We start from the raw sequence: 25,266 nt of genomic DNA on the forward strand, positions 1-25,266 counted from the left end.
AGAGGTAACATGATGTAGATCATGTTTAGTTTCAAAGAGTTCTTTAAAACTTAACCTGTAGTCTGTTCATCTGAGGAATGAAATTACCAAGAAAAAGAGTCCTGGGGGATCTTCAGTTTCTTAATGTATTTTCATTAGCAGAATTCAGAAATAGTGAGAGCTTCAGGTGGGCTCTTGCAGACCCAGGTACCAGGCTGGTCCCTGTGGTCCACTTGTTGATCAGGCACCAGACCTGCATGGCTGAAGATGGCCCTTGCAGAATTTTGGTGTGGACTGACTAGTGAAATGGTTTCCCAACTGAAGCCAGTGAGTGAAGATAGGAAGAGTTGCCTTTTACTTCAAATGCACAGATGCCAACATAAGACCAAAGGATCGTGAATAATCTAGGAAACATGTCATCACCAAAGGGAAAAAAGTAAAAAAAAAAAAGCTTCAATAACTGACTAAAAAAATGGAGATCTGTAAACATCCTGACAAAGAATTTAGAACAATCCTCAAAGTAGTATAGTGAAATGTAAGAAAACACAGTCAACCAAATTAGGAAAATAGTGAATGAAGAAAATGAGATGTCCAGCAAAGCAATAGAAACCACTTAAAAAACTCAAACAGAAATTCTTGAGTTGAGGACTATGTTGATTGAATTGCCAAATTTAATAGAGAACTTCAACAACAGATTCAACCAAGCAAAAGAAAAAAAAAAAATCAGTGAACTTGAAGACAGAGTGTTTTAAATTATCCAGTCAGAGGAACAAAAAGAAAAATAAAAACTAAAAAAAGCTTATGTGAATTATGGAATACCATCAAGAGAAACAACCGACTCATTACTGGAGTCCCAGAAAGAGAGGAGAGGGAGAAAGGGACAAACACATTTTTAAAGAAATAATATCTAAGAAATTCCCAAATCTAGGTGGAAATTTGGACATCCAAGTTCCTGAGTTTATAGGTCTCCAAAGAGTTTCAACCCTGAAAGTTCTTCTGCAAGACACATTATAATAAAATTGAATAAAATCAAAGGCAGAATTTTTAAAAATGCACAGAAAAAAAAAATTGCTCATGTACAGTACTAGAGAACAAACCCTCCACGAGGCTGTCAGCAGATTTCTTAGCAGAAACCTTGCAGACAGGACAGAGTGGGATAAACCTGGAGGCCATTGCACTCACTGAAATAAGCCAGAGAAGGATACTGTGTGGTCTCACTTCTATGTGGAATCTGGGGGCGGAAAATGAAGATGTTGAACGCATAGAAGCAGAAAAGAATAGGGAGGTAGGGAAAATAGGACGACGTTGGTAAGAGGGTACAAATTTGTGGTTATGGAGGATGAATGCATCTAGAGAGCTTATGTACAGGCATGTTGTCTATACTTAATAATACTGTATTGAACCCTGAAATTATGCTTAGATTGGAAGCTGGGAGATTTTACATACACAAAAAATGTTAACTAGGTGAGGTTATTAAATATATTATATATTAATTAGCTTGACTCTGTTACTCATTTCACTGTGTATATTTACATGAGATCACCACAGTATTTACCTTAAATATGTACAATTTTTATTAAAAAATTTTAAAATGTTAAGTAATGAATAAAAATGATAATGATAGCTATTAATAACATTGGGTAATTTGCTATGTGTCAGATGTTGTACACTAAAGACCTTGTGTTTGTGTGCTTAGTTGCTCAGTTGTGTCCGACTCTTTGCAACCCCATGGACTGTAGCCCACCAGGCTCCTCTGTCCATGGGGATCCTCCAGGCAAGAACACTGGAATGAGTTGCCATGCCCTCCTCCAGGGCGTCTTCCCAATCCAGTGATCGAACCTGGGTCTCCCGCATTACAGGTGAATTCTTTACCGTCTGAGCCACCAGGGAAGCCCAATTAAACAAAACCACCACTTTTTATAGGGTCTAGTGTATACGTACGGAGAAGGCAATGGCACCCCACTCCAGTACTCTTGCCTGGAAAATCCCATGGACGGAGGAGCCTGGAAGGCTGCAGTCCATGGGGTCGCTAAGAGTCGGACATGACTGAGCGACTTCACTTTCACTTTTCACCTTCATGCATTGGAGAAGGAAATGGCAACCCACTCCAGTGTTCTTGCCTGGAGAATCCTAGGGCCGGGGGAGCATGGTGAGCTGCCGTCTATGGGGTCGCACAGAGTCAGACATGACTGAAGCGACTTAGCAGCAGAAGCAGTGTGTAAGTATAGAAGCTGAAAGTTAGGCTTTTAACATCTAAACATGATAGTACTTAATCATGTTTATTTTCATCTTTTCTTCTTTAGAACACTTAACAAGAATTTGCTGTATCATTTCTGCTAGTCATTTGTAGGTAAAACAACACTCCTATGAGTCTTGCAAGAGATCTTATGAATATTTGTCTCTTAATCATCGTTTTCTCTCATCGAGGAGGAAATATTAAATATGCTTCCTCTCTATTTTTAAGTTCTGATGATTGTTAAATCCTATAAGTATTTGCTTCAGTGTTAATTGAAATGTAGCCTAATAGTTATAAACTTAGAAAGAATCCTTCCTACAAAAAATTCTTTTTCAAGAGTGCATAATAATTATTTTATCTATTTTAAAATTAAGATATTTAATGTATTTCCTTTTCTCTATCAGGTCACACATATTTTTAGTTGTTCGACTGTGTTTTAGAGTGCTCATGAAATAAAACTCAATTCAATACTACATCAAATATTATTACAGGCTATGAATCAGGCACTGTCTTTGATTATGGGACAGCAAACTATAATTTTAGGTGCTCTGTTTTTGACAAGCCAAGACACAAATTTATCCAAGCAAATCCAAGTTTATCTTATTATTGAGGATTTCTCTTCATATAACTTTAGGTAAAACCTGTTTCAGAGGTCAGAGCTAATGCTTATGGTCACTCAAAGTGGGTGAGATGAAGGTGCAAATCACCATTCTCCTACCTACTTATTTAGCATGTATTCTTTGCCCATATGTGGACACAGGTTGAACCTATCTGGTGATTTTCATTTATACAAGAGATCAGTATCTTTTGATGTAATTTTCTGTGGATTTTCCCCCTTTAATTTAAGTGCTATGATAGTCAAAGGCAGTTTAACAATAGTACTTATGAAACAGTCACACCTATAGTCCACTGCTATACCATTGTAATAATGGCATGTCTATGACTAATATCTGTAATTGACCACACACTGTTATAATTCCTTTTTGAAATGCAGAGTAAATGCTAAAATCCAAAAACTACATGATCGAGGTTAGAATATTTAGAGATAGGACATGATATTAGGAGAATTATATATGAGTCTGGCCAAGTGAGAAATTTCCACAAATTATTATAAATACAGAAATGATCTCATAAGCACTGATGTAAAGAACAAACAAGAATCTAGCAGAGACCTGAGTGGAATACTGTAGTTGTTCCTCCTTACTTATAAAACACCAATGACTCTTGTGCCTTAATTACCTCTCTTAGAAATTGGATATCTTCCAGCATGCCCAGAAAAAGGGAGACAGAGGGCCAGAGAGATTGCCAAATACCAGTCACTTTTGTCATTGATTTAACCTCTGTGTCTCTCCTATCAGACTTTTGCATGGTCTCTCTTTATGTAAAAACCTGACCATTCCTGGAGCATCAGCTTGACCCTATAGAGCTGTGATCCTAATATGTTACTTATTTGAGAAATCCTTTTTCTAACTTGTTAGTATATTAACTTGCATGGGTCTGAATTAATCTTGATGTTCCCCGCACTTATTTTGTTTTCACGGCAGATGTCTATTCCCTGTGTCCCAGACTTCCTTGGTGGTCCGGTGGTTAAGACTCCCACTTCCAGTGCAGGGAGGCATGGGACTGATCCCTGGTCAGGGAGCTAAAATCCCACATGCTGAAAAAAAAAAAATACTAAACTAGTCTTTTCATTTCCAGGGTCTCAAATTTCCCTAAATTGTCATATCTGATGTGTCGTGGACTTCTTTCTATTTATTCTTTTTTTAAAAATAATTTTATTGTTGCTGTTGTTCAGTTGCTAAGTCATGTCCAACTTTTTACAACCCCATGGACTGCAGCAATCCAGGCTTCCCTGTCCTTCACCATCTCTCAGTTTGCTCAGACTCATGTCCATCGAGTCAGTGATGCCATCTAACCATCTCATGCTCGGTCCTCCACTCCTCCTGCCCTCAGTCTTTCCCAGCATCAGGGTCATTTCCATTGAGTCGACCTTCACATCGGGTAGCCAAAGTATTGGACCTTCAGCTTCAGCAATTTTATTATTTTTTTAATTGGAGGATTTTCCATTTATTCTTACTTTTTCACTGGTAGCAAAGTTTTCCCTGTGGAGTGCTTCTCCACTGCTTAACAAATTAATTATAATATCTTAGTTTGGTATTTCATTTCCTCACAATATGAATCCAGCCCACTTGCCCAATACTCACTCTCTCTGCCTTACATGAACTTGCTGTCTGACAAAGTTGGCTCCATCCATTTCTCTTTCTCTTCTATTGTTCATAGTGTTGCCTCTACTTGAAATTCTGTTTTTCCATTTTGGCCTGTCCTGAATCCCATCCATCCATCCAAGTCCAACACGTATACCATATTCTTATGGAGCCTTCCTTCTTCCTCATGTGTGTGTATTTCAGTTTCTTTCTGTAAGTTTTTAACCCACCTATCATTTCCTGCACTACATTCTAGATAACTCTGTATTTGTCCTTGCTATTAGATTGTATGAGATACTTTCCCAAGATTCATTTCATTTTAGTTATTTAATTTGGATATATTTATTCTGCATTTATTGTAACATGACATCACCTCTTTCCTTGGTATTTTATTCTCTAGGGACTAAATAGAAAATATTATCATACTACATTTATTTTTTAAGGCAGGGTTCATTTACAAAGTTGCAACAAGGAAACCTGATGCATACCTGCATGAAGGGAAACTTACTGTTCATCCTATGTAAAGTAGCAGGAGTGTTTTCAAAACCGTCTTAATAAGATTTGCTTATTGAGACAAAGAGCCATGACTTCATTCCTACTAACCTCAAAAGCATATTAAACTACAGTCAGTTTTGGCATTAATCCAGTTTTACCATTAACTCTGTCATAAATTTTGATTAAGGGGTATTGCCAGACTTTTGTAATTAAGGGAAGTGCATTAGAAATGTATTTCATGTGGAAATTTGTCATGTTCTGAAAAATACTGATGTTGTATGAATACCTGTAAACCTTAGGGATGGTAAAATTCATGGCTAAACAACCATTTTTCTGAACAGAGAGTACCCCAAATTAGTTACAGGCTCAAGTCTAAATTTTTATTTTAAGAAATAATTGATTGAATTAAAATATTTCTTGGCTGTGTAAATTTCATAGGAGTCAGGAAGAAGCTGTATTTCATGGTTACCTTCTCTCAGTGTCATCAGCCCCATAGATATATTTTATAATAATTTGTCACTTTCTGTAATTATGGATTAATAAATATTAACTACTCACACAAGTCTGGATCAATAAATATATTTAGCTCTGAATTTGTCATAAGCTATTATCTTCTAAAAGCCTTTTGAAGGGTGTGGTTATATCATGAGATGCTTTATCTATTTTCATTTTGCTCTATAGCATTTGGCTTCCCTGGTGGCTCAGACGGTAAAGAATCCACCTGCAATGCAGGAGACCTGGGTTTGATTCCTGGGTTGGGAAGATGCCCTGGAGGAGGGCCTGGCAACCCACTCCAGTATTCTTGCCTGGGAAATCCCATGGATAGAGGAGCCTGGAGGGCTACAGTCCATGGGGTCCCAAAGAATTGAATAGGACTGAGTGACTAAGCACAGCACTATAGCATTTAGAAAAAGTGAGATTCTTTCAGAATAAAGTTTTACTTGATGTGGGCATTTATACATTTTAAATCTATAAAATGTTTTATTCTGTTTTTCTATTGGCTTGTTTCAGCAAATATGTGGGGGTTTTTCTTTAAGCATTTTGTCCCAGTGAAAATTTGTGGATTTCTGCCACATCAGTTCAAGTGACTATAGCAGGATTAGATCTACGTGATCCTCCTCTTAACTGGCTGAAACCGTGACAACTTTTTTTATTTTTAAGGACTGTCTCTTTTAGAAAGGAGGGAGCGTGCTCAGTGTGGCCAGCTGTGCATTACTTTTCTAGAGTGAGTTTTCCACTTAGTGTATTAAAATAGTTGTGACCATATTGCATCCTGGTGACAAAAAAGAACCAGTATAACTTTGAAGAGAGTTTTACTTCTCATCTGAACATAACAGTGGCTGAAAGAATCCAGCTAAGTAATCTGTTTAAAATTAGTGTTTGGAGAATTATTTTCATAATCTGTCACTTGCATAATAAATGAAAACCAGATCATATCTTTCAACAGTCATGAGAAAATATCTTTCTTCAACTTTTATAATAATATTAATTACTGCATCAATGAGCATTGATTCTGTGCTGTGTGCCCTCCTAAGTATTTTATTTGCATTAGCTCACTTCATTTTTTTGGCTGCCTTATGAAGCATTATTAATATAAACTACTAAAATCTCCAAATTACAAAAGAGGAAATTGAGGTATATACAAATTAAATATCTCTCTAAGGCATACAATAAATAATGGAGGTGATGGTAGCTTTAATTGTTTTTTTCTGAATGGAAAATTTTCTTTTTTTGGAGTTCCAGTCATGCTAGCATTCAGCACTTAGTTAATTCATTTGTCTTTGAAAGGAAATCAGTAAAACTTGCACGTCTTCATGCTTTTTAATTTTTCTAACAATAAATGATCATTTATTCTTTGGATTCTTACAGGGCATTCTACTTGGACAAGTCAAATTCACCACCAAACTCTACATCTAAAGCTGCCTACGTAGATAAGGTAAAAATAGACGATTGCATTGACCCTATGTTTTACCATTTACCTCTTATTTAATTTTGTTGGTGTTGTTCTTGAGCACGGTGTCAGTGTAAAATTTGTGAGCTCCAATTCTGTTACATCCATAATAAAATATTTTAGACTATAGGTTATAATGACTGTGAATTATAGCCCATCTAAAAAGATTTCTTTCTATTAAACATGTTGAACTTTATCGTTTTGGTTTTTTTTTTCTGCAGCTCATGAGGCCTCTCAATGTTTTGGATGAACTTTATCGACTGGTGGCCTCATTTATCAGATCCAAGCGCACGGCTGCCTGTGCAAACACGGCTTGCAGCGCCTCCGGAGTCGGGCTGCTGTCAGTGTCCTCGGAGTTGTGCAGTAGGCTGGGGGCCTGCCACGTCATCATGTGCAACAGCGGTGTGCATCGGTACGTGACCCCCACCTTGCTGCATCTTTGTCTGCATCTTCGCTGCACGTCGTTATGTTTGGATTTTCTTGTTTATTACATTTAGCTCTGTGAAATTATAGCTGGAAACATATTTGGAATAAGATTTCAGAGATTTGTTAATTCTTGCAGAGTAATTTCTGGCTTTAGTTCTATTTTCAGGGACTGTTTATTCATACAAAATGAATGCAATCCCACATTTATATCACTGTGGCCTAGAAGCTTATCATTCTTTATATATCTTAAGATTTATCCTTTAGGTACAAAATTGTGCATCTGTTTTATGTACTCTAGGAACTTGCTTGGTAGGAGCTGGTAACTGGAATATTTTCTAGAAAAAAGGTTTTTTACCTTTTCTTCAGTGGTTTGGATCCTTGTTACTCAATTGTTGTGAGTTAGATGTTCTCTTGGGGTTACCACTGTCTTCCTACTTCTGGCAAAATCACAGTCCAAAAGCCCACACGATATGCTCTTCCTGAAACTGTAAGGAGGAGTTTTAGATGGGTTCTATTCAGGTGGTTTCTCTTACGCATCAGTGCTCTGCTTGGGAAAGCCAGTAGGTACATAAATTCCTACAGCTGTATCAGATGCAAATATGAGTGGAGAACCCCAAGTCAGGTCCTTCTTCATAATCACTTACTCCTCTTCTGTCACATCTCAATTTTCACAGAGAAATGAAACCATATAAGTGAAAACAGTAGAACAGGATTTAGTCCTCATTGTAATCTGGTAGGCAGAGAGTCTTCTGTCACCAGTCATAGTCTGTTCCTAGTATGAGGCCAGTTAAATTTGGAGAGAATAGTAGTTGTTGTTTATTCAAACTTGCTTGGTACTTCATCCATGGAAAGGACTGCAGTTGGTGCTCTTGGCTGGGTAACATCATAAACTGATGATGCTCATGTTAGAGACATGAGGCATGAACAACAAACAACATAAAATAATAGTAGATAATAACATGACAAAATAAGATAACAAAAATATAATGAAAATAACAAATGACTTAGACTACAAGAAAAAAATAAATGACCTAGGAGAGTTACAGCTAAAAAATAAGAATCAGAAGCAACATATATCTTGGAGATGGTTGGAACTTTCCCTGGAGAAGGTAGTGTTTGAACTGGGTTTTGATGGGTAGAGGTTTTGAAGAGGTAGAAAGAAAAAGTTGATTCAAGTCAGTAGGTTTTCATCTGTGAAATTCCATTTGACTTGATATGCCTGAATTATGGATTTCAAGTCCTACACAGCATGTCCTTGCTTATAAAGTGTGGCAAGTCTTTGTTTCTCTAAAAGGAGCAATTACACTTGTGTGAGTGACACAATATACAGAATTGTCCCCTTTATTTTAATTGCTGAGTACTTTGTGCTCCATTGCAAGCTTACTTATGCTCACGCTCAGTCACTCAGTTGTGTCTGACTCTTTAAAACCCTTTGAACTATAGCCTGCCAGGCTTCTCTGTGCATGGGATTCTCCAGGGGACACTACTGGAATGAGTTGCCATTTCCTCCTCTTGGGGATCTTCCCAACCCAGGGATCGAACCCACCTCTCCTGCATCTGCCGGCAGATTCTTTACTACTAAACCACCTGGGGAGCATTGCAAGCTTACTAAGAGCTTAAGTGAAATATCATCTGCAACTACATGAGTTCAACAGAGAAATGCTCTCTCTGATCAGTCATGTTCAATCATTCTCTTCTCATTCATTCATCGATTTATTTACTTTCCATTCACTCAGTTAATATACATTGAGCACTAATTATGTGCCAGCACTGTTCTAGTTTCTGGTATCAAGCATTGAAAAACCAAAAAAAAAAGGCCAAAACCTCCCTACTGTTATATAATGTAAATCATGTGGGAATGAAGCAGATGATAAAGTAAATAAATGGTAACATGGTAGGTGACATAAATACAGAAAGGAACAGAAGTCAGAGAGGTGACAGGGAACAAGATGGGATGAGGGGATTTCATCTTCCAAGGAGGAGGTTCTGTTGGGTTAGAGACCTGTGTGAAATGCAAGAGTGAGTCATGCAGATATCTCAGAGAAAGTGCATTCGATTGTAGGGAGCAGAGTGCAAATGTGGGAGTCCGAGAGGGAGCCAGCATGATGTGTTCAAGGAACATAGAGGCCACTGTGGCCTTGACACTCGGTATGTCATCACCATGATTAATGTTCTTACTCTGCACTGGTGTTAAGATCATAGTTATCTGAGGACTGTGACAACCAAGGGACATCGCAGGCTTCAGACTACAAGTATATTCTCCTATCTCCACATGAATTTACTGAAAGTTAATGCCTTTAAGTTTGCCATTTAATGCAGTTCCCAGGCGGTTCAGTGGTTAGGACTCTGCACATCAATTGCAGGGGGCCGGTTTTCCATCCCTGGTTGGGGAACTAAGATCGTTCAAGCCTTGTGGTATGGCCAAAAAATTTTTTTCTAACTGCCAGAGCTTTTTAAACTCTAGAATTTTTTAATCCTAGAATCATGACCAAATTGTCCAAGTTACTCTCTCATATCTCCCATGAGCAGTTTTAGAGTTTGATGATGGATGAGTAGGAGAAATAGATTGGTGTTCCACAACCATTTTTTAATTGCTGTATTCACTGATGGATGTGTTGGAATCACAAGTAACGTTGAAATTTCAAAGTATTTTGGCTTTCTCCATTTCTGCAGTTCAAAATAAATATAGCTTTAGTTAATTCATTTCAGAGAGACTTACTGAGATGTAGGCAAAAATGCCCCATCACAGATGCTGAAATTAAGGTTAAAACTATTTGAAAATAGTACTGTTTTATTTTTCTATTATGCAGAATAATATAGGCATTTAGTAATATCTTTAATCTTTCAGATAAGGCTATGCTTAGATTTTTCATGGTGATAAAATGTGTGCTGATTTATATTAGAATCAGAAATCTTGCATAACACTGTTACTAAAATACTTCTTCAGTAATTATAATTCAGAAAGCTAGGAAGGAACCCAAATAGATCCATACCTACCCTAATTATTGAACATAGAAGTTTACCTTGAGGTTCTGACAAAGGGGAGAAATTCAAAATATGAATTAGAATAAATATTACAGACTATTTTTAGCATTTACTTTTAAAATTAAGATGGGAAGTGGTTAACAATATGGCATCCACATTAGATAATCAGTTTCCTGCCTTTTCTGATTTTATTCACCAAGAAAAAGGAAATATTTTACTAAAATATTTTAAATTATTGAGTTATAATCCTGTATTTGATATTAAAGAGAAGAATGTGATTTTTCAGAATGAAAGGGCAGTTTTATAGCATTCATATCTAGATGTTTTAACGCCAACCTGAATTAGACGCCAGGTGGCATACTACAGAGAAGGAAAGCTGGCTTTTGTTGTTGTTTAGTCACTAAGTTGTGTCCAACTCTCTTCAAACCCATCGACTGTGGTCCGCCAGGCTCCACTGTCCTTGGGATTTCCCAGACAAGAATACTGGAGTGGGTTTTCATTTTCTTCTCCAGGGGATCTTCCCAACCCAGAAGTTAAACTGAGTCTCCTCCTTGGCAGGTGGGTTTTTTACCACTGAGCCACCCGGGAAGCCGTAATGCAAGATTAGAAGGAATAGAATTCAGGATGAATTATTAAAATCTGTTCATAGTATTTGGCCCACCTTTGTTTTTATTAAATTCTCTTTCCCAGAGCAGTCCTTTGTGTGTATTACAATTCTACTGATGAACTTTCCTGCCTACACTCCTCAATCATTCACTTGCGTTAAATACCTCCATTGTTACTGAATATTGAAAGAAGAAGATTGTCTTTTATTAAGATCAGGCTTTTTTTGCCTTTTAAACTGTGTCTGTGATATTAAAAGCTAGTTTGATAAATGGAAATTTTCCAAAGTTTCCATTTCGTTTTCATCTCTTACACTTTCTATCAAACAACATACACAGTTTTATTAGTACCTATAGTTTTATAAGGGTGTCCCTGGTGGCTCAGTGGTAAAGAATCCACCTGCCAGTGCAGGAGATGTAGGTTCAATCCCTAGGTCAGGAAGATCCTCTGGAAAAGGAAATGGCAACCCACTCAAGTTTTCTTGCTTGAGAAATTCCATGGACAGGGGAGCCTGGCGGGCTACAGGCCATGGGGTTGCAAAGAGACGGACCATGACTGAGCGACTAACACTTTACTCCCCTATTGCTATGTTGCCCCTCCCCGCTTCCCTCTCCCCGCTGGTAACCAATAGTTTGTTTTCTTTGTCTGTGCGTCTGCTTTAAAGCTCTCTTTTGTACCATGCAGTTGATTGCTGCAGCCCTTCCAAAAGCGTGCCAGAGGGTTTCTAAATTTCCCTATTACTTCCTTCTGCTGAATCCTTCCGTTCATTGTGGTATTTCATTTTGTTTTGCTTCTTTCTCCCCATCACTGCTTAATAGCCAACTGTTTTCCTTTAATCATTATACTGACATCAGCATATTGCAAAAATTATAAAACCCAAGCCTGAGCCTTACCACCTCCAAAAACAAAGATTCCACGTCCCTCCTACAATGTTTGTTTCTGCTTCCTTCCCCAGTGGCAATAAGTAGGTGGACATTTCCAGAGGCTCCCTGAAAGGTTAGGTCAAGGAAATTTCTAGTGAGGGCAGGGACTCTGGAATCACAATGTTTCCCTCTGAGGACTCGTACCAGGGGGTTTTTGTCCATGTCCTCTTTTAATCTAGGGCTTCCCTGGGGGATTAGAGGGTAAAGCATCCGCCTGCAATGCTGGAGACGCAGATTCAATCCCTGAGTCAGGAAGATCCCCTGGAGAAGAAAATGGCACCCCACTCCAGTACTCTTGCCTGGAAAATCCCGTAGACGACAGAGGAGCCTGGAAGGCTGCAGTCCATGGGGTCACAAAAAGTCAGACACGACTGAGCAACTCCACTTTCCTTTCCTTTCTTTTAATCTATTCATGACAGATTTTCAGTGGTGTAGTAATTCTGGGATGATCCTTCAGGAAGACGGGTCATTTGAGCCCAGGCCTCACACCTGACCCACCTGTGATGTCTGAGCACCAAAGCCTTGGAGATCTGTACCCGTCAATTACCTTTAATCTTCAAGCTTGGCTGTGAAGATGAATCTCCTCCGGGAAACAAGGCCCACCGTTAGCTAACATACTTGACGTTCAGTCACCCGTGGGGGATGTGAACAGCAGCATCAGAAGGGCTGGCTCGCTGTGTCAGGGTTTCACCAGCACCTGCAGCAGCAGCACCATATTGAATCCCACGCAGGTATGAGGAGGAAACAGCCTATGGCAAGGCCTGTTCTCATTATTGAAAAGCATGATGATAATGAGCCCGCTGGCTGCCATTTATGTATTCCAGTGTTGGACTGCTTTTTCTTTTATACATTCTGGAAACTCATTTTAACATATATAAAGCTTTAGGAGCTAAAAAAAACTATATATATGAAGTTTCTAACTGAAAAGGGGTATATTTCCAAGATGCATTTCTTAGTTGGTTATTTAGAAACTGAGACATAGTTTCACATTGGCTAGTATGCAGAGGGCGGTTGAATTCTCAGTCATCCATCTTCCAGCAGAAATGTACAAAACCCATCATGTGACCATAAAATAAAACCCAAAATATGACTCAGCATTTTTCAGAAAAATGAAATCCAGGAATTAAAAACAGCTAAAGAGAAATGTGTATTACTAGTTTGGTTAATGAAACAGTTATTTAAAATGAAAATAAACAGTGTAGTGATTCTTAATTCATAGAAACAATTTTTAAAATTCTTTTCTAAGGGAACTATCAATTAACAATTTAAAAAATCACTTTTGTTTGACTTTAAAGAACTCTTTCTTAGCAGTATTTTATTCTGTCATCACCATGACATCAAAGGACAAATTGAAAAATAGGCTCAGGGTAAAGAATGCAGACTCTTATAAAAAGTGGAGCACTCAAGGTAACCTGGCGTAGGTGATCAGAGTCCTAACAGAGAAGATGATGAAGCTGCAACAAAAAGCATCAAACACAAGGAGTAGATTTACTCTGGGGATTTCTGTATGTAGGTTAAATTCTAGGTATGGGAGGGAAAAAGTAAATGATTGCTATAAGCAAATGTAGTTTTTAAATTGTATCCACTTATTTTTTGTCCAAAAATGCGTTGGAAATTTTAGTAATGAGATTAGTGGAAATATTTGAATTTTTAATCTCCAGAAAGATGGCTAACTAGAACAGAAGAAACTGGTAACTCATGATGCCAGGATCCTGTACATTCCCAATAAGAAGTCCTAAAATTATGCTTTTATAGTCAGGAATCTAAAATATGTTAGTATAAAGCACTTATTTTGTATAAGGATAGTAGCAGCAATGAGTGATAGTAGCAGTGAGTAGTGATATTTAAAATTGTCATTAGATATGGCTGCAGTTTAGATTATTTTTCTTTGACAGTTATAATTTGATTATGGCCAATGCAACTTTTCCCATTTGTTAATATCTAGTAAAATCATTAATGAATTATACCAAAAAAAAGTGAAAATATAAAATTATGTACCAATCTTTAGAAGGGAAAAAATAAAATGCTATGATAATAGGGCTCTGGGAGAAAGACAAAGTATATCTTACTTATGCTATAAGTATACAGCTTACTTACTCTGGCAAACTTAAAGGAGCAGAACATTGGTCAAGGGGTACAAAGTTTCAGCTATACAAGATGACGAATTCTGGAGATCTGACATAACAATGTGAATATACTTAATATTGTATTATATTCTTGACATTTGCTAGGATCTTAAGTGCTTTTACCACCAAAAGAGGAAAGAAAAAAAAAAACAACAACAAAGATTATAGTAACAATGTGAGGTGATCAATGCATTAATTAGCTTAATTGTGAAGAATATCTCACAGTGTATATGTATATCAAATCACCAAGTTGTATACTTTAAATTTATATGAGATTTGTTAATTATACTTCTGTTGAAAGCTAGGGGAGAAAAAAGAAAAGTAAACCCAGATCTTCAAATTATACTAAGTTTTAAAGTAGGCAAATAAAACTCCACAGTTTATGCTAATTTAAGCAACCAGATAAGTAACTTTATTCTCTTAGAATTTTATCAAACACGATAGAAGTTTTATTCTTTTACCTTTTTCCATTATCTCTTACTAAAGTTCTTTCCCCCAAAGAGGTGACTAGATTTGGATATATGGTTTTTTTTCCTGAATTTTTCTTTGCAGTTGATAGAAATCTTAATAAATTAGTACATTAAATTATTCTATTTTAAAATGTTCATCACTTTCATTAGATTACTGTGAAAGAAGAATAAAACAGTAATTATGAGTTACTTCTTATTGCAGTGGTTTCTAGCTCAGACTGCCAGTAATCATGTGTTGTTGGCTAGGCAAGCTTTAATGTCAGTACTTATAAAGTCAGAGCTTATACCTTATTACCTTCTATCATTAAAATTGGAAAATTCTAGGTACATTAAACATATCTTGAGAAAATAGATATTTCATCAGATTTTGCCAAACCCAATTTTTCTATTTAACTAGTAAAATTTAAGTATTTACATTTCTGAAACTGAGCTATTTGAAAGTGACAAGTGTAGAATCAACTTTAAATTACAGTGTTAAACAGGGCATGATTCTGCAGATTTTATTTGAAAGAAACTGAAGCTATTTTTTTCCCTGAACCTGCAAAATTATATAAAAAACAAAGTTCCAGTCATTCTCTAAGATGTATTCCTGAGGATGTCATGGCTAGCGGTTTTATGAGTGCTCTAATAACTGTCACAAGCCAAATTTTCCATCCTCCAGAGGAGGGAAGAAGTATGGGTGTCTCACCAATATAAATGTTTCATTGGCCAGCACTTTCAGAATTGCCTCTTTTTCTGTGTGACCTGACGCAGGAGAGCAGGTGATGTGAAGGCAGCTGATGGGAGGAAGCAGCAATTTCTGCCTCTATGATGTTAATTTCAAGTGGGCACTAGGTCATCTAATCCTCTGGAGGAATACTGAGAAGTGAGATTTCAATCCTTTTAAGCAGGAAGAATGTAATGTAACACCTGTTACAGGTTTTAAAGCATGGATAGTGTTTACCAGGTGACAGAATGGAGGAGGACATTTCCCTGTAAAGGAATGGTATGAAAATATAATACTGAGGGGTGTGAAAGCATAGGAAGGGGCTGAAGGTCACAGTAAAGAGTTTGCTATTTCTGGACAGTGAAATGAGGAAGAAGCCATCCTGGGAGAGAAAAGGAGCAAGAAAGACAGGAATTGGAGCATGGAATGCCCTGCCTACTGAGTTAAGAGATGGGGACTCCCTCCCAGAGGCTCTAAGAAGCCAGTGAAGGACTCTTAGCAAAAGAATAACATGGTTAGATACTTGAAAAATATTTTTTAAATGAAGAGCAGTACTGTGGTCTACAATGGGACAAGGAGGGAGGCAGGGAGACAGCCAGGATTTTACAGGACTTCAGTCACATGATGAGGTCCAAAACTAAGGCCTAGGCACAGAGTTAGAAGGGAAAAGACATGTGAAAAGTATGGAACGGCAGTACACAGAACTGGGTAACTGGTGAGGAGTAGAGAACCGGGGGGAGAGATGCTGACTATTCCAGTGTAGACTTAAAAAAATGCTCAACATGAGAGTTGCAAATTAAGTTTTATCTGGGGCAAAATGAGGACTGCAGCCTGGGAGACAGTACCTCAGATAGCTCTGAGAAACTGCTCTACAGAAGCTGCTGGGGAGGCTGGTATATATAAGGTTTTGGTGAAGGAGGAATACCTGCAACCAAGCACATATTTTTCCAGAAGGTTCTGCTAGTCATGAAGAACAGCCATCACCATGAAGGATTTCAGTGCTTTTCTAGATATAAGGAGATACACGAATTGGGCTCATAAAATCAGCTTCTGAAAACGTCTATCTGAAGACCCGTGCTGCCAGTTTTTCCTCCCAAGCAGAGTGTCTCATTTCTGCTTTCCCCCTGAACTCCTTTCGAGGGATGTTGAAAGTCAGCAGCTGCATTGCTGCTGCTGCTGCTGCTAAGTCACATTAGCACATGATTTAATCCTCGTAGAGGTAGATGGCAAGTGCCCATGGCAAGTGCCAATTTGCAGGTAACATCAGTGTGGAATGACAGAGGGAAGGGAGGCTGCTGTGGTGGGGGTGGGGAAGATATGCATTTGTCATTGAGGGGATTGAGGAGACCGATGTTGCATTAAACTGTAACATGTTGAGTTTTAGATGTTCATGGTGTACCTGTGTGTGTGTGCACTCAATCATGTCTGAGCTGTTTGTGACCCCATGGACTGTAGTCCACCGGGCCCCATTCTATCCATGGGATTGTCCAGGCAAGAATACTGGAATGGGTTGCCATTTCCTCCTCCAGGCGATCTTCCCAGCTCAGGGATTAAACCCGTGTCTCTTGAGTCTCCTGCATTGGCAGGCAGATTCTTTACCACTGTGCTACCTGGGAAGCCGTACCTATATAGGGATGTCCTTTGATGGATTCATACTCAGCAAGGACTAAAGTTGTATGTGAGTACAAGTGGGTATAATAACAATAAATAATCAAGTATATATATAATCTCAAAGGGTAATGGAAAAACAGTACTAAGAGTTTTCTGGGAACATGCTTCAGGTGTTAGGAGTAGAGAAGAGGTATTCCAGGAACAGACACAGAAGTGTAATAACAGAAGACTCAGCTGCCAACTGTGGAAGGTGAGAAAAGATCACCAAGGAGTGTGTTAAAAGAATTAAGATTCCTTGATTCTCTACCACCAGTCCCCTGTACACCCAAGAGCCTCAGAATAAAGCACTGTAGGATCTACGAGAAAGGAATGAAAAATACTCAAGCCAAGTTCTGCTTAGTATCTTGCATAAACAGGTCAAAAAGAAAACAATTATCCTGTCAAAGGATGGGGGCAACAGATGAAAATCATATACTGCTGCTGCTGCTGCTAAGTCACTTCAGTCGTGTCCGACTCTGTGCGACCCCATAGACGGCAGCCCACCAGGCTCCCCCATCCCTGGGATTCTCCAGGCAAGAACACTGGAGTGGGCTGCCATTTCCTTCTCCAATGTATGAAAGTGAAAAGTGAAAGTGAAGTCGCTCAGTGGTGTCCGACTCTTGGTGACCCCATGGACTGCAGCCTACCAGGCTCCTCCATCCATGGGATTTTCTAGGCAAGAGTACTGGAGTGGGGTGCCATTGCCTTCTCCAAAATCATATACTGGACACCCCTTAAGCGTTGGTGTCATCAAAAAACCTGCAAGAATTGAGGACAAAAGTCCAGTAGCCAAAACAGATGGACTAGAGAGGGAATGTTGAGGACCTTTGGGTAGCCTTTGGGTAGCCAGGATTAGGGTCCTCACCTATTCAGTTAAATTCCAAAAATAAAACCAAAACAGAAGTGAATTCAACTGGAGAAAGGGTCCCAGGCTGGATCATTTTAAATCCAGAGAAGCAGGTTCAAGCCTGGTGACTGTGGTCATGAAGGTCCTACCTTACCCACAGATGTTTCATATTCTGGACATTTTCAGCCTAGCAAACACCTCCTACTGTGGCCAAGTGCTCAGTTACTCGTCCCCCAAAGGTCCATAATTGCCTTTGCACTCACCACAGCAATGAACCATGTGAGAGTAGAACATGCCTTAATGTGCTTGATGAGAAGGGAACGAGGGCTATGGAATGTGTATGCCTGGCAGTTGATTTTGAAGCCTAGGTTTAAAGATAGACATTGAGAACTTTCTGAGAATGTACTGAAAGTTGCAATAGAAAAGTCCTATTATCTTTAATGGGAATTTCATGGCTAATTCTCTGTGCAGTGCTGAAAATGTGCCCTTTAAACACGATTGCTTTTTTGCCTTAAGATATATGGAGTGAGCCAGAGTATTCAATTTGGCTCTGCTTCTGCTGCCAGGATCTCTTTCCAGCTGTTGCCCGCTGCTTCTCCATTCTGTTCAGTGGTTTTCTATGGTGCCACTCTCTGTCTGCCATCTCTTTGCTTTCTTTTCAAATATTCATTAACCCCTTGTCTTTCAGCTCTCAGACTGTGAACCGTAGGAGTTGGTACAGAAGATTTCATCAGCACTGCCTATTTGACAAGGGTCAAATAATAATGTTGAATGGGCTTCCCAGGTGGTGCTAGTGGTAAAGAAACTGCCTGCCAATGCAGTAGACGTAAGAGATGCAGATTGGGTTCCTGGGTGGGAAGGATCCCCTGGAGGAGGGCATGGTGACCCACTCCAGTATCCTTGCCTGGAGTATCCCATGAACAGGGAAGTCTGGCAGGCTACAGTCCATGGGACCACCTGTGAGTCGCACACGACTGAGCACATGCACACACATATGTCTGTAAGTGTATTATTTAATCTTTAAAACAAATAGCTGTTTTCCTGTTTTTCACATTTAAAAATATTTACTTTTTTCATTAAGAAAAGTGCCTCCTCTGTTATAAGGGGAAAGGGACAGAGGTGTTGGGTTTTTGAAATCCCTGCTGACTGGTGGCAATTTTCTTAAGCTTTTCATTTGTCACAAACACAGTGCTCAGGGTGACCAAGGTGGGAAGGATCAATAGATCTGCAGTGGGCTTTCCATATTAATTTTGCAGGCACTCTGCATGTGTTGAACCAAACTAGTCACTTCAGGATTGATTGCTGTGTAACATAATGCCTTAACCCTCTGATGTATAGTTCTTCCTCGGTGTGAAGTATAATAAAAAGAAGCAGGGAAAATAACACCCTGAAACATTAAACAATTAGTTTCTTCAATCGGGTGCTTCCTTCTGGTTGTCGATAGACTTTTCACAGTGGTGCCCTGTGCTCAGTAGTTAAAAGTAATTAGAAGCCAGAATAAATGAGATTCCTGCAGGAATGAACATGCCTTACACAGAACAGTACATTTCATATAGAAAAATACAAATCTGTAGTAGAGAAGGAATACGATCTTCTTTCAGTTTATTTTTACTACTTGATTGATTTACAGTCAATATAATTGTTCAGCAATCTGTGAAGCTAGTTCCTTCTTAATCATGAACACATTTCAGAATGAGGAGGTCCACATTCATGGTGAAGTGGTTTGGGCTGGCTGCATTAGTATCTGCCTGAATGATGCACTGAGCATATAAATGCTGAGACCAATATTGGAACTGTTGAATTACGCATCTGGGGAGCTGAGAGTCTCTAAATGCAGTGATCTTTGTGATGTGATTTTTGTATAATGGACACAGTCCTAGATTTTGAATCAGAAAACTGGTTTTGAATCCTGTTACTTGCTGTGTGACCATGATTATAACACCTGGTCTCTTAGAGACTTAGTGGTGTAATGGAAATAATAATTTCTTTTTGAAAAAGATGACATGAGAATTAAGTGAGCAATATATGTGAAAGCATCTAGGGAAGGACCTGGCAATAGTGTACACTTAGTTGTTTCTGTCTTAATCTCTGTTTCTAATAATGAATCCATCTTCTCACTTCAGAGATAGAAATATGAAATGCAGTTGACTAGATCATTTTGTTGTTATTGTTCAGTTGCTAAGTCATGTCTTACTCTTTGCCACATCATGGGCTTCAGCACACCAGGCTTCTCTGTCCTCCACTATCTTCCGGAGTTTACTCAAATTCATGTCCATTGAGTTGGCGATGCTATCTAACCATCTCGTCCTCTGCTGACCCGTTCCCCTTTTGCCTTCAATCTTTCCCAGTATTAGGATCTTTTTCAGTGAGTCGGCTGTTCACATAAGGTGGACAAAGTGTCAGAGTTTCAGCTTTAGCATCAGTCCTTCCAATGAATGTTCAGAGTTGATTTCCTTTAGGGTTGACTGGTTTGATATCTTTGCTGTCTAAGGGTTTCTCAAGAGTTTTCTCCAGCACCATAGTTAGAAAGCAGACTAGATCATACCTACTAAAGTAGGGGAAACCTTGTATCTAAAATGAAGTCAGTGATTGCTAAGGGAATAGGTATTAAATATTCTCACCACCAAAAAACAAGTAATTAATATGATACAATGGAGGTATTAGTTAACTCTACAGTGGTAATCATTTTACATCATATAAGTATATCAAATCAATATATACACCTTTAACCAGCACAATGTTATATGTCAATTCTCAGTAAAGCTGGAAGAATCACAGTGATGAGTCACAGTAGCATGACAGAGATGTATGAAAAATATGAGCTCACTCCTCTGATCTTTTAAAAGTGGAATACACAAAACAGTGGATCCTATTACAGCTTAGTTTTAGAATCTTCCGTTGATAGCTTGTAGAAAGTCCTTCTAGAAGAGCAGAACTGGATCCCTTGAATTCAGGGATGGGAAGTCTTCTTCCCTTGAGTCAAAACCAAGAGTATATGTTAAAATAGAGACAAGCATTTAGGACTTGGAAAGAATCAGGCACTAGCATTTGTTTGCAAGTCATTCATGGAGGGAGAGAGTAGCCATTTATGGAGCGTTGCTACAGGGCATGTTCTGTGCAGCCCCAAACCAGGGATATAAGAGGTCCTTGCTCTCCTGCCACTTAACAGTCTGAGGTCTTGACAAGGGGACCACGTTGGGAAGCCAGTCAGCCATATTGTGTGGCACCAGTTCTCATATGGACAACAGGAGAAGGAGAGCCAAAAGATTGGTGTTTGTTTTTTTTTTTTCTCCAGTGAAGTGACTCAAAGAAATAGACTCATGCTTTTGAAACTACAGGAGAAATGAAGCATGCATCACATGTCATTTTGACAATGTAAAAGAACTGATTCTGCTAGGGTCCCAACCATAGTCTTCTGAACCTGGAAAATATTGGTAAATTGTAAATGGACCATTTTTATGAGAGAATAGTAATAATTAATAGAATTGATAAAAGGCTAATAAATCAATATAGTATAATGTGTGATTTTCCTCGCATTACCAAAACCCATCCAGAGTTGCTCATCAGAAGCCACGGTAGGGGCAGTGGTTCAATCCAGAAAAAGGGAAATGCAAGTCATTGCTGATGAAAGAAAAGCTATATCACGTTTAGAAATTCTAAGGGAATCTGTGATTGGATTTTTACTAAAATGTATTGTCTCTACAATTCAGTTATTACTGTACCAAGTTTATTTAATAAGTGAACATTTCTTGAACAAATAGATGGCCAATGTAGAGTATAAAGAAATTAATTGCATCTTTTAGGAGTTACCTATAATACTGTTGGAACACATTAGGAATTCATGTAATTTTTTTCAATAATTGTTTATTGAATGCTTACTTAATCCCAGGAAGTATACTAGTTCTAGGAAGGTTGTAATCAATACAGGCAGTAATCTGGCCTATTTGTGGTGGAAGTGACAGTAATATTAATGAAAGTTGCTAACATTTGTTGAGAATATACTACATGCTATATGTATATATGAGACGTGAATTATTTTATGTAATTCTCAAAACAGCACTCTGAGGTGTATGCTATCCTTAAAGTCAATTTACAGGTGAGAAAACAGAGTTTTAGAAACTTATGTAATGTGCCCAAAGTCACAGAATCATCAGCAAATTAAAGCTTCAACCCTGGGGGTTTGCCTCTAATGCCCATATTCTTCATCCCTACACCTTTCAGACAAGTATAATAGAGCATGGCCAGAGGTATGATATGTGACCCAAACCAGGGCATCAGAGAGGAGCAGCATATGAGAACCATGGCAGGAGGTGACTTCAGGGTACTGTGAACGGTAGAGTTGAAGCGTGGACTAGAAGTAAGGAAAACCAGGGACCATATTGTGATGACTTTGTGTTTCAGGTTACCAAATGGAAAGCCATTGAAATATTTGCCTTTTCATCTGCATTTTTAAAAGATCACCTCCGAAGAATAGTGGGAAAAGACAAGATGAAAGAAGTCAGAGTGAGGTTACACCAGTCTAGGCAAGAGATGATACTGCAGTGCAGCTCAAGTGGAGAGATTTGAGAGATAGTAAGAAATATGAAGTGGACTTCCCTGGTGGTCCAGGGGGTAAGAATCTGCCTGCCAGTTCAGAGGACATGGGTTCGATCCCTGGTCTGGGAAGATCCCACATGCCACAGGGCAGCTAAGCCTGTGAGCCACAATGGCTGAAGCTAGTGCACCTAGAGTCCATGCTCTGCAACAAGAGAAGCCACCACAATCAGAAGCCCACTTGCACAACTAGAGAAAGCCCATGCACGGCAATGAAGACCCAGTGCAGCCAGAAATAAATAAGAAAATTAATTTTAAAATAGATCGATGTTTCAATAAATGCAATAAAACAAACATTTTTAAAAAGAAATATGAAATTGACAAGGATGAAAGATACTAGAGTAGATACCTTAGTACATTTATCTCATAATTGATGAGTTTGGTTCAAATGGCATGGGAGCTTATAACATAATCTGGAGGTGAAACAATGGGTCATTTTAAATAACTAGAGAAAGGTTATAGGAAAACAATAATTTTAATCTTGACCACACCCACTCTGGGAAGGCTTTACAAAAATGGGAAGGTTGAAGACACTACAAATATTGCACATACACCTTTAAGGAATTAATTTCTACATCTTATTTCTTCTAACAACTTTTTTATTTCTTTAAATGCTGGCACTTACATTAATATTTAAAAATTAGTAAATATGAGAATCTTGGATTGCACCATACTTAATATACCCATTACTGTACTGTGTCTTTTAAACAGTGTGTCTAAGAACTAACTCATTGGACACCTTAAATTATAGTAACTTTGTAGCACATTTCAAGAATTTTAAGATTGAGATTAAATAAGAGAATGTTAATGGAGAATCTCTAACTCATCTATATCCTCCAACTGCTTTTTTATTTATTATTATTATTACAATTATTGGCTGTGTTGAGTCTTAGCTGTGGCTTGCAGGATCTTTCCATGTGGCTCACAGGCTTCTCTCTAGTTTCGGCATGTAGGCTCAGTAGTTTCATGCGGGCTTAGTTGCCCCAAGGCGTGTGGGATCTTAGTTCCTCGAACAAGGATTGAACCCACATGCCCTGCATTGGAAGGCAGATCCTTAACCACTGGAGCACCAGGCAAGTCCCTGTTTTTAGTTTTTAATGGCTGAATAAGATGGGATCCTGAGAAAAGCAAAGCACGAAGTATAAAAACATTTGGAAAGTTAGCAGAATCATTTACATTTTCTTCACCAGGGAGAAATGTGCCTTTAGTCAAAGATTGTTGAAACTAGTTTGCCTAAGGCTTCCTAGGTTCAGATGATCCTGCAAAGTGCATAAAACCAGGGGGCTGCAGGATCTTCCACCTGTCATAAAAAACTTCTGGATATGAAAGAGTAGTCGTAGCTACTGTTTCAGCTTATTTCACCTATTTCACCTTCTCTTGGGATTGACATAGTCATTATTATCCTCTCCAAAGCTTGAATGCTGCCCAGGTAACTTCAACTTAGTAAAGGATCCTGGAGAGTCACAGCTGATTAGATTCCTAATAACTTATTAGTGACAGTCACTTGAACAAGGATAATGGACCTGGCTTTTAATTAAAGGAGGGGAAAAGAAGCCTTTCATAGAATAAGGGAAATGATTTTATGTTTTAAGATCTAAATCAGTGTGATTCTAAATATAAATGTCTATAATTATATAAAGACATACAGTTCATGTGAAGAATATTATCAAATTATAGATTCTTTAGGCTGTTCTTAAACATAGACTCTGAGCCATGTATTTGACCTAAGGGAATTTTTTCCCTCTTATTCTCATGACCAACGGCAGCATCACAGAAAAGATGGTGAAAATGAGGCAATACACATGAAAGTCCAGAGCTAAAAAACAAAATCAAGACTGTTATCATTGGGTGCAATTCTACACTGGGGCTAACCTCGCTGATTTCAGAATGGTTAAATATTTATTCCACTTTGTATTTATTTAGCTTCCCAGGGCTTCTCAGTTGGCTCTAGTGGTAAAGAATCCGTTAACCAATGGAGGAGGCTCAGGTTCCACCCCTGGGTCAGGAAGATCCTCTGGAAGAGGAAATGGCAACCCACTCCAGTATTCTTGCCTGGAAAATTCCATGGACAGAGGAGCCTGGAGGGCCACAGTCCATGAGGCTGCAAAGAGTCAGACATGACTAAACAAACACACACACACACACACACTTATATAGCACAAAATCAAATGAACCTTTATATTAATGCAAATTATTCCAAGTGAAATTTTGAAATAAATATTGAGTAAGTATTGAAATATTTAGCTAATTTATATAAAAAGTTTGTTAGAGAACATGTCTAATGTTGCCTTTTCCAGCATCAGTCAAAATCATTGTTTGGTGTATGGTTTCTCAAACTCAGAAACCCAAACACATGCCTTTTAATTGTGGCTGTGTGTCTTCCATTTATCATATTTTTCTAGGAAATTATTCTGCTAACTATACTGCACTAACACACACAAAAAAGTGAACATACTTATCCAGGTACTTCAATTATGTTACTCTTGCACAAAAGAGTTAAATATCACTGCTCAAGAAAGAAACATGTATTCCTGATTGCAGTGACTTCAGTGGGGTTTGTTTTGGGACACAGTTTTCAGTCATAATTGAGTATGTAATATTTCTAAGGGATCCAATTGAAGTGCTCAGACGGTCAGTCGTGTCCAACTCTTTGTGACCCCGTGGACTGTAGCCTGTCAGGCTCCTCTGTCCATGGCATTCTCATAGCAAGAATCCTGGAGTGGGGTGCCATTTCCTCCTCCAGGGTATCTTCCCAACCTAGGGATCAAACCTGAATCTCTTACATCTCCTGCATTGGCAGGCAGATTCTTTACCACTAGCACCAATATTTATACTCAGCTTCAATGTTTAAAATATGGAAAATAAATGCAAAATATACTTTGCTAAAGAGTGCATTTTTCTCTTTTTAATTACACTTTAGGTATTTTTTTTTTCAACTTCAACATCTACATAATGTGAATTTAAGGCAAAGTTTTGCGGCTACAAATTCAGAGATCTTCATTGCACTAGTTTTTCATAGTTTTTATTTAACGTGTCAGTTTATAACTATCTGAAGGATCCTCCTCCACTAGT

The 25,266-nt window shown here is 38.4% G+C and overlaps 1 protein-coding gene across 1 annotated transcript in view; it reads left to right on the top strand.

Moving 5' to 3' along the window:
* The window catches only part of PREX2 (phosphatidylinositol-3,4,5-trisphosphate dependent Rac exchange factor 2), a 305,433-nt gene that overhangs the window by 251,917 nt on the left and 28,250 nt on the right, over positions 1-25,266 (top strand). The window contains exons 36-37 of the mRNA XM_040261348.1: positions 6,784-6,850; positions 7,087-7,277. Coding sequence (XP_040117282.1) covers positions 6,784-6,850; positions 7,087-7,277 — 258 coding nt within the window. The remainder of the gene's footprint in view (positions 1-6,783; positions 6,851-7,086; positions 7,278-25,266) is intronic.

Source organism: Oryx dammah, unplaced genomic scaffold (genome assembly GCF_014754425.2).
Source record: "Oryx dammah isolate SB20612 unplaced genomic scaffold, SCBI_Odam_1.1 HiC_scaffold_19, whole genome shotgun sequence".
Taxonomy (NCBI): domain Eukaryota; kingdom Metazoa; phylum Chordata; class Mammalia; order Artiodactyla; family Bovidae; genus Oryx; species Oryx dammah.